We start from the raw sequence: 10099 nt of genomic DNA on the forward strand, positions 1-10099 counted from the left end.
TCGTGCACATCTGGATTTTGGCTCCCTCACCGTCACTTTGTAGGTGATAGCCTTTTGCAAGCCCTCAGGAGAGATCTGCAACAGCTCGGCCACCACCCGGATCTCCTTAGCGCTCAGCACCGTGGCCACTTCCTGGCAGTCAGTCTGCAAGGTACCAAATCAAGCTCAAACAGCTCGCCTTGGAATGAGGAATCCTCTCCCCAACATTCCCCAGGGAGCTGCCTCTTACCTCATACTTTTCAAAGTAGACGTTCCCCAAGTGAAGGATGGAAGACAGGATTCGGAAGATGCTGTCCTGGTCTCGGAGACTGAAATTCAGAACCTCCATGGTGTCAAGCAGCCGATGAAAGTCCTCTAGGTCTGTTTTGCCAGGAATCTCACAGTTGCCTCCCTGGAGAAGACAGCAGGAAAACATTTGCCTCCTGATGGCAGGTGCCTACTGCATTTTAATGGCAGGAGAATTCAGAGCAAACGTCTCTTCCAAACTGAGCCATCCGCTTCTTCTGCTTAAATGTCCTGAGACCAAAGAGCTGAAAGGAAGCACAGCCAGGCTTCCCCCAGCAACTGGAGGGAGGAGACCGGGGCTGAGTTTCCCCAATAAAGGAGTATCAGCTTGGCCCAAACTAGATCTAGGCCCACGTTTTTTAGCTCACTCCTTTGTCCTGGATTTTAAGAATTCAACTTTCTCTATTTCTTTCCCATTTGCATCTTGTATTTCTAGTCTGTGAGAAGTTTCTGAGAAGATATTTGGGTTTTTTTAGAATCTAATCTGAGCCACTTTGGGGACCTTATGTATCTGAGAAATGGAAGAAACGGGGACCAAGTCATAATAATGGAGAAATAACCCTGAGGAGTTGTCATTCGGTTCCATACCTGGTTCAGATAATAGTACGTTTCTGCACCTTGAAGACAAAATGTCTGCTTTTGCTGTGTGGGGAGGCCAGCTAGCATCTCGTAAAAGATGTGGTAGTTTCGTTCATTTTTGGCCTACGGAATGAGTCAGACAAGATTGATGGATGTGAATACCAGGATAAATATGAGCGAGAAACAGGAGATATTTTAATCCCACGTGCAAAAATCCAGAATTCAATGAAAGTAAAGAAAAATAGAATGAAAAAACAGAGTGGACTTACACTTGGCTTGGTATTTCCAAGCCACTCTTGGAGAACTCGTTCAAAAAAGTGCCATTAGCTCATAATGCTAGAATGATCTTTTCAATTGTCCTCATTGTCAGAAAATATTCCACTTCTGTTATTTAATAAATGGTCAATTGCTGTTCAAATTTAATCCACGTCTCATTCCTTTCCAGACAATCATCACCGTTTGGACAGAACTGTGCAACCAGCAGTACCATTTGGCTAATTTTAAAGGATCAAAGTAACCAGCTTAATCCACTCCATTATTCATAACGCATTCAAGCTAGAGAGATGCCCTTTCCAAACTAGCTCACAACAAAGGCTGGTGGTACTGCCAACCACTTATTTTCTTCCAAATGCCTTATTTGCAATCCTTAAAAAGAAACGTGTTGATCCTTCGTTTGCAGTTCCCAACCTGCTTTACCAGAGTCACAATTGCTTGCAATTACTATGTCAACAGGAGAGGAGAAGAAAGCTTCACCTGAAAGATGACTCTTGATTTCTCCAGAAGGTACTGGGAGGTGATGGCACCACAGATCAATCCGTTACTGCAGAAACAAAACATCCTTTTTCCACCCAACCTCTCTGCACAAGGATACACAATAATTTAATGCAATCAAGGAAAGGGGACAGCAATTTTAGGTGAAAGGCCATGGAAGAATCTTCCAGGAGATATTTCTTCTGATAGATTCCACCCAAAAAGAGGAAATGTTGGGACCTCAGCTTGTAAGCAGCCATACTCAACCCAAATATATCCAAAAGCCACTTTCTGATAAAACCAACCCATGGGATGTTATTACAAAAACAAGCCCAGCATAAGTTGGGCTGATCTAGTCCTTTCGCATCTCCTCTACTTTCTTTGCACCCCAACAGAGATGATTCAATGATGCTAAAGGGCAAAATAGAGTTCATGCACTCAATAAATAAAACAATGTAGAACATGGTGGAACCAGCATCTCAGAATGAAACAAGCAACAACTTTGTAGTGTATATAATAAAAGATGGGGGAAATATAGGACGGTCCTGGAGAAACAAGAGGCATGGTATTAGGTGAGCCATATCAGGAGAGCTTTTGATGCCATAACTGGAAAGAGTCTTTCCTTGGTGACTTCTGACCTCGCTCTGGAGGCAGGAGCTCCCAGAAAAGATGGCCCAAGCCCAGCATCCCAGGTAGAAAGTTGCTTCACCTGCCCCTAAGTCTAGTCCTGGGAAATGGCTCCTGGTTGCTTTGTAGAGAGTCACGCCAGTGGCCCACATAGAGCAGAGTGGTCCATGTGATGGAGTCTATCTCCAAGAGCTCAGGTGAGGCTCTTTCCAGGCTACCAAGAGAAACCAGGAGCTTGAACATGCAACTTTCTGAGTGCAAAGCACCCATTCTACTATTAAGCAGGGCCTCTGAAGACAGGATTGTATGGGAATAAGCAGAGAGGCTGTAAGTTAGGGAGAAAATTATAGGAAGGTGCAGGCATATGTTTACTTACTCCTCCAGAAAGATTTCCACAAATTTCCCAAACCTGCTGGAGTTGTCATTCCGCACAGTCTTGGCATTTCCAAAAGATTCCAGCAGAGGAGTCGCCTCGAGAATCTGATTCAAGTGGATAAAATACAAAAGCAATATATGTATAAAGAAATCAAAGCACTAATGAAGGCGTGAATATATATTAAAACCTTCACACCCACGGGCACCACAGATGATGGATGCAAGATCAGACCTCTCCTTGGGTTAGCTCTCTTTGTCCTTTCGGTTCCTGTGCTGGAGGAAGTTAAATGATTAGTTTCTTCCTGTCGCTTTTGATCCTTCATTTTTTTCATCACAAAAGAGCCTGATTGTGGTGTTTGAAAAAAGGAAGAGGAAATCCATAATGGGGAGAAATAAATTACTCAGTTCTTTTCTCCCATAGAAACCAAAACTGACTGCAAGGGGCAATTAAGGGGCAATTTGTCACAAATCCCCGTTGGAAACAATAAAATAGAAAGGATCTAAGAATAGGATTCCATCAAATCAAGACAAGGAAAGGTCTCTAAACCTCAAAATGTCCAGGCTATTACATTAGTCTGGTTTTTATTTAATTTCCAACATCCAGCCTGCCAAAGCACCAGAGAGCAATGCAGAAAACACTGCAGTGCGGGGGATGGACAAAAATGTTCCCTGAATGCCCCATAAGAAGGGGGGGGGGAAGCTAAGAGGGGGAGGGCGGAGAAAAAGGCTGGTGTGAAAGTGTGAAAGTCAACAAGCCAGAACATTTATTTGTGGTAGCTTGACCTCTGAGCAACAACTAGATTCTTGTATCAAGGCGTTCTGCATACTGCATTCAGCCGTAGGAAAGGTAGCCAGGTGTATCAGTCACCTGGGTCTGAATCCTGTAGGAAAGGCCAGGGCTGATGTTTAATTACTCAAATGTGGATGAACCTGCAATTCAGGTCATTAAGTCAGTCCCTAAAGGAATGGAGATGGACTAACTGCTCAGAGGGAAGCCCTGATGCTCCAAGACAAGTGGGAAAAGGAGACAGAGATGAACTAATCCATACGCAGTTGAGTCCACGCTTGTACCATGGCATTAACTGATGCTGAAACACTGGCACAGCACACAGCTGCTCCATACCTTTATCTAGGGAAGCATCATGAGCAGCATGGCAGTGGAAGGGAGGAAGCAATGTCAGGGTCTTCAAAGGCTCAGGGCAGTTCCCCATTCAGCCACCCGTCCGTTGACCTCAACTGTGCTACAGGTGAGCACCAAGGCTCTGGCTGAGCCTCGCTGCCTTTGCTCGTCCTGTCCTACCTGCTGAGTCGCAGTGTGTTTCTGGTTTATAGCTGCCAGATAACGAAGAATCAGTTTGGTGGCCTCTGTCTTCCCGGAGCCGCTTTCTCCACTAAAAGCAACCAGAGGGGTGGCGTGTAAGGGGAGCAAGAACACCTGACTCCACTGAAATATGTCAACAGGTTAAGTGACTGAACCTGAAAGAAGACAAGGGTCTCTTTCCAGGGAACCGTAGCTTGTTTGAGGGCTTACTGTCCAAGGGAACACCCCAAGCTCACCTGATAATGATACATTGGTTGAGTTTGGCATCTCTCAACTTGCTGTAGGCAACGTTAGTGATTGCAAAAAGGTGTCTGCCAAAGAAAGGAAGGAAGGAAGGAAGGAAGGATCGTAAGTTTCAAGCTGTCTTAAAAATGTGGGATAGGTTGCTCTCAAGTCAAGAACGGTGTCCTAGCTAGCATTCCCACAAGCCTGTGACAATATTTAGAAGCACATGGAAGGAACCAGTTCTAGAAACACCAACAGAATAGTTTCTATTCTGTCCTCCTCTCCCTGATTCCCTTACCTCAACTGAGAAGGAGTTCTATCTAGTTTCAATCCTAGAGAATCACTGCCAATTAAAGTAAAAATATATGGGGGAAGACCACCTGCCTGTTGATGCTTTCCAGCTGTTTTGGACTCCCAGCCCTAACCAATAAAAGCAGAGAACCAGAATGATGGGAATTGTAGTTGCAAATCATCTGGAAGACTCTAGTTGGTTGGGTGAGAAGGCCCAGTGGCAGTCGGGATGTTATTCAACCAGAGATTTCACTGTCACCCTTTCCACATGCGCAGAGTTTCAAGAACATGCTTATGGCCACTAGGGCTAAGACTCTGCTTTTTCAAAACAGCCCAGGATAATAAAACTTTACCCATTTCTGCAGGACTGAGTGAAACACATCCCTCATCCCTCCAGATCAAACCAACAGCCAGCAGCAGACTTACGGTGGGTTCTCTCCCAGTGCTTTGCCTTCATACTTCAGGACGTGGTCAGTTCCGTAGATGTTGAATGTTTTGTAAGGGTTCACGGACACCAAGATGCTACCTATGTACGTCTGGCAGAGAGAAAGAGGAGCGCATTGTGTGTGTGTGAGCGAGAGCACATGTTAGGGAAAGAAAAAAGACATGGATGCCTGCAGGACCTAGTGCTCTGTGTGAATCCAAACACGATGACTTCATGTTAAACACATAAGAATAAACCCCTTAGCTTCCCCTGGTTTACTCTGACATAGGCAATTCCTATGCTTTATGAACAGGCATTGCCAAGAATAAGGTGAGAACTTACCAAGACTGAGCAAACATTTCAAAACCTTCCAGAACCTTTCTGTTTAGCACCCATATTTTGTTTAAGCTTGCATTTGTTAGTAACAAGTAGGGAGTAAGGAAGAGGACCTTGTCGTAAATATGCCAGGGCGAACTGATCTTTGCATATCTCTGTCAAGGTCATCTTCCTTACTTCCTGCATAACAAGAGAATAAATTTTGAGTCTCCTCTTCTTGCAGAAAAAGGTCTCCAGTAATGTGCAGAATTTTCTACCCTCCATTCCAGCTGTATCATCACTATAAAGGTGTGAGGAAGACTAAGCCAGGTCCTCCTTGTACACTTTGTGGCTTAGCTGGGGTTTGAAGCTAGACCTCCCCACCACTCTGGGTGTTTTTCCCAATGGTTTCGAAGCCCAGGAAACAAAAATGAAAACCAACTTACATAGATCAGTCCCCGTTCAAACCTCCTTTTGATGTTTTGAAGGACCACACTTTCTTGAAGTTCTCTGTGGCATAAAGAACAAACGTTGCTGAGCATGGGGCAACTTTAAGAAGGGATAATAAATCTTGCCATGAGCAATTCCAGGGGGCAAACCTGATAAATGAATGGAGCAAAAAGGCACAAGAACAAGGAAACTTTGCTCCCTGAAGCCTGTAGGTAGCAGGGCTCCAAGCTCCCATGGTTCAGGTGAGGAAAAGGCTGGACTCTACACCTGAACAGAGAAAGGTTAGTAAGAAGGACTAAATTGCCCCAATGTGGAAGATGTTCTCATAAGTGGTTTTCCTTCCCATTCATAAACTCTTTATTCAATTTTGCCCCACCCCAAAATACTACAAGAAGAGCTGAGCTGTAAAAAGAACATCCGTTACGATGCACATAGGCTGGCCCTAGCTTCAGCTATCCCCTGTGGAAGGTTATAACGATTGGAATGAAAAGCAGGAGGCCAAGTTTATGAACAAAAGTCCTGCAACTGTGTCAGCTTCCATTTTTAACCAAATGTCCACAGAAAGAGAAAAATTGAAGAAGTGATGGAGATGAAAAAAGGAGGGGTCCAATGGAAGCCACCCCTCTCTGCACAAAATCCCAAGACCAAGGCAGGAGAGAAAACCTAGAAGCCTCCATAACTTCTGATGTTCACTATAGGAGAGGAAGGGAATTCCATGAGTTTGCCAAAACCATATTTGTTCACCGGGCATTTCTCCAATTTACCATCATACACAAGGAAATATCACCCATCATATGAAGGCGCTACCAATACTGGCCACGGCTGCTTTCTACCACACGGTGCTGTTCCCATTGCAATTCCCAGAATCCTCAGCTGGAGTTAGCTAGGGATTCTGGGAGATGAAACACAACACATCTGGAGGACAGCTGGCTGGGGAAGTTTGAACCAGAGTAATTTCTGAGGTTCTGGATTTGCATTTCTCTGGGATCCCCTACATCAGTTTTTCTCAACCTTGGCAACTTGAAGACGGGTGGACTTCAACTCCTTGAAGTCGACCCCTCTTCAAGTTGGCAAGGTTGAAAAACACTGCTCTACATCTTTCAGGTGTGGACTGCACCACTTGATCTCAGATTAGAAACCATCCTGCAATACTTACTCCAGTTGGGTCAAGTCATCCACATTGTCATTGCTTGGCCCTCCTGGGTTGGCTGCAGATTGCAAGTTGTGAACGGAATGCATCTGGAAGTTGGTAGAAAGACCAAGAAAAGGTCAGGGTAGGCCTCCAAAGTGTCCCTGACCCCTTTTAACCTCCCCACAACCCTGAAAGGTAGATTCAGCTGAGAGCTGGCGGTAGCTCAGTGTCATGAAATGCATTTTGGGGCACCACAGGGATCTGACTTAGGCTGAAACCAGCCCTTCCTACCAGTCTGTTTTTCCTGTCCACCTTTCTATTCCTTCCACCTAGGAAAAGATTATGGGTTTGCAAGTGGTGCCTGGCTATCAGTCTGCATCTCTAAAGGCCACGTCTTGACAGTAAGCAAACACACATCAATTGGATTTCATGGTGGGCTGGATATTAAACAGTGACTCACTCCATTACGGAGGAGACGAGGAATCGGGTAGCTCGCTTCTCTAATTAATTCTATCCTCCAGTTCCAACTCCGCTCAGCGTCCTCCCATTTGCATACCGTTCTTTGGTTACAATGGGATATTATGCACCCCGGCCATATTGTGTTTCTTTGATCTAAGGCGTTGCATGGATCACCGAGGCAGAGCAGAGAGACTCCCTCGCATGTTTCCCCTGCCAGCTCACCTTTCATCTGACAAAAGCGAGTTGGCCTTTGAGATTCTTTCAAGAGAGAAGAGAAGGTTGGAGAAGAGAACGCATGACTATCTGTGGGAGAGACAGATGGAGAAAAACATGCCTGCCTTCCCACAGTCTGCGGCCTCCCTGGCTTCCATCAGACCAAGAGGAGACCTCAGGAGGGAACGTTTTGCACCACGGTGCTTCTGTCACCACTAATGGGTAATCTTGTCCTGGAGAAACTGCTGGAAATCTGAGGGACTTGCCAATCGCTCTACTCCCCTAAGTAGTGCACAGACAAGGCTAAAAGCTCCATCTGATTTAATCTGAACTCAATGAAATTCAATGAAAGTCAATTATTTTCTATGAACGTCATCATTGTCCCTCCTTTCTATCTCATTAAACAACACAGTTGGAGGTTAAGTGCTGGAATGGGTTTGGGGGCCACTCTGGAAGTGCAGAGGTGGGGGAGCAGGGCATGGTGTCTGGTCAGAGCCTCTCACCCAGGAGACATTTGGTCTTGCTCTGTGTCCATACCAGCCCCTCAGCCGTACTGGACAAGCCCACTGATTAGCTTGGCTAGGTTGATATCCCTTAATGCGTGTACAGCCCAGTGGATGACTCAGATGCTCAAGAGAAATTCAACTCAGTGGCGCCTCCTCCAGTTCTCACCCCTCCTACCAGTTCTGCCTTCTACTGCTATGGTCTCTGGTTCCCCCTGCCCCTCTTCAGCTCCCAGCAGGTTGAGACGTTTTCAATTACCTTGCATTGATGGTCCCTGTTGGTCTCTCCATATTCATTGTTGGACACAGATGTTCCCCGTGTCAGGTACCAGAACACACTACTGCCTCTCCCCCTCCCTGTCCCCCTCCCTCCTCCATGGTAAGCTGCCTGTGCCTTAAAACTCTCTGCTGGAGGGTGTTGGAAGAGCTTCTCTGAAGTCCATTCATTTGGCATCTCATGCACGTTCACTGTGTGGTACTCAGACCGGGGTTGGTTTTGCCTCTGGGACCTTCTCCAAGGAGAAGAACCCATCCGTTGGACTTGGGGCATCACCACTGCGTATCTCCCTATGCTGCCTTCCATTTCATGTTCTAGCAGCTCAGTAGGCCTGTGGGCAGAATTCGGTCTTCTCAGCTTGTGATACTGGATGTAAAAAGATGGCGGTCTGGCCAAAGAGGAACCGTCTTTTTCCACAGAGTGGGGGCTTTTGAACGAAACCATTCTTTGGGATGAGGGGCTGAGATTGGGCCTCCTCAAACTGCCAGGATTATCACCAGGGATGGTGCAAGACAAATGCCCACCCAAGAGCTTATGTCCCACTTTTGGAGTAGAAGACCTAGGAGGAATGGCCTCTGCCTTCTGCTTCATTGATGCAACAGCAGCTGGAGAATATTGGGAAAATTGCTGCCTTGAGAAAGCTTGTGACTCTTCTGGAGATTGACCCAACTCCGCAAGATATGGATTCCCATCCTCCAAATGTCCTGTTGTTTCTGCAGGAAGGAATTGAACGGAAGAAGCGGCCTGAGCCATTCCAGCTAGGGGGTGACCTATGCGCTGAATGAAGTTCTTCCGGGAGCTTGGACCCTGATGTGGTGGTTGGGGCAAATCAAAAACATTTCTCAAACTTCTAGTAGCTTCCATGTTGGGTGAGGAATTCCAAGGTGTGGCTATTCCCTCTTCTGAGGTGCAATGCCACCTTGGCTGGGGCTGCGACGGAGCTTCCTTTGGTCTACCAGTTTCAAAGGGAGGCTGGGCATAAGGAGATGACCCTCGCGGTGACTCTCTGATGCTGGTTCTGTGGCTTCCTTGACGAGTCAGCATGTGAGGAGAACTCCTAGCAGATAAAACTGGGGACCGATGGCCAAACTGCCTCATATGCTGGTTTCTCATTAATGGTTTCACTGCTTTGGTTGGGGGTTCAGCCTGCCTGTTCCAAGCCTGAGGCAAGTTCCCTGAGGCATCCATAGATACCTGATTAACTGTCCTCGTTGGCCGCAGGTGACCTGGTACAGGAGGGGATCCAAAATGCCTAAGGGATGGTTGAGGTGATGGAGGAGCTTTCAAACTCCTGTTGGTGGGATTGCGGAATTCTCTTGGGACAAATCTTCCAGAGGTCCTGTTTCTGGCAAAATCTTGAAACTCTGGACTGCTGGAGATGTGAAACAATGATCGACTGAAAGGGATGTCTATCAGGCTCTTAACTGATGCTAAACTAGAAGACGAGAGGTTGCGTTGACTCCCCAAATGCTTCTGTGCTGACAGGCAAGGTGAAGGAGGTGGCTGGAAGGTGGAGTCTTTTGATGAGTTTTCCACAGTGGCTGTCCTGCGTCCCCATGATGAAACTGGGTTTTCTTTGGCTGGTGCGGCAGCTGTTCGCTGAAAAGGAGAGGCCATGGAAGCATGTGGACTCCTCCCCTTGACGCAAGGACTTTTATGCCCAGTTGTGGACCATGAGGTGTTCCTCTGTGAAAACCTCAGGTCATCAGATGATTGATGAAAGGGATTCATTATTTCAGGAATGTGAATGTCCATGCGGGGCTGGTTTGAGTCAAATGATCTCATGGTTTGTTTTAGAGAAGAGGGTGAGGGATATCTGTCAGAAAGCCGAGGGGAGCTGTGCTTTTGGGACTCGGCGTCATTAGCAACTGCT

At 46.5% G+C, this 10099-nt stretch overlaps 1 protein-coding gene across 1 annotated transcript in view; it reads right to left on the reverse strand.

The window, feature by feature from the left end:
- MYO15A (myosin XVA) overlaps positions 1–2939 on the reverse strand; it is a 45878-nt gene extending 42939 nt beyond the window's left edge. Inside the window, exons 1-6 of the mRNA XM_088147763.1 lie at positions 2817–2939; positions 2618–2721; positions 1618–1684; positions 874–987; positions 230–391; positions 31–144 (exon numbers count right to left, since the gene is read on the reverse strand). Of these exons, the coding sequence (XP_088003889.1) occupies positions 31–144; positions 230–391; positions 874–987; positions 1618–1684; positions 2618–2721; positions 2817–2939 (684 nt within the window). The remainder of the gene's footprint in view (positions 1–30; positions 145–229; positions 392–873; positions 988–1617; positions 1685–2617; positions 2722–2816) is intronic.
- Positions 2940–10099: the final 7160 nt, after the last annotated feature.

The sequence above is a fragment of the Python bivittatus genome, unplaced genomic scaffold, assembly GCF_059951505.1.
Source record: "Python bivittatus isolate LINGU-HERP-01145 unplaced genomic scaffold, Pbiv_v1 ctg000560_np1212, whole genome shotgun sequence".
Lineage (NCBI taxonomy): Eukaryota > Metazoa > Chordata > Lepidosauria > Squamata > Pythonidae > Python > Python bivittatus.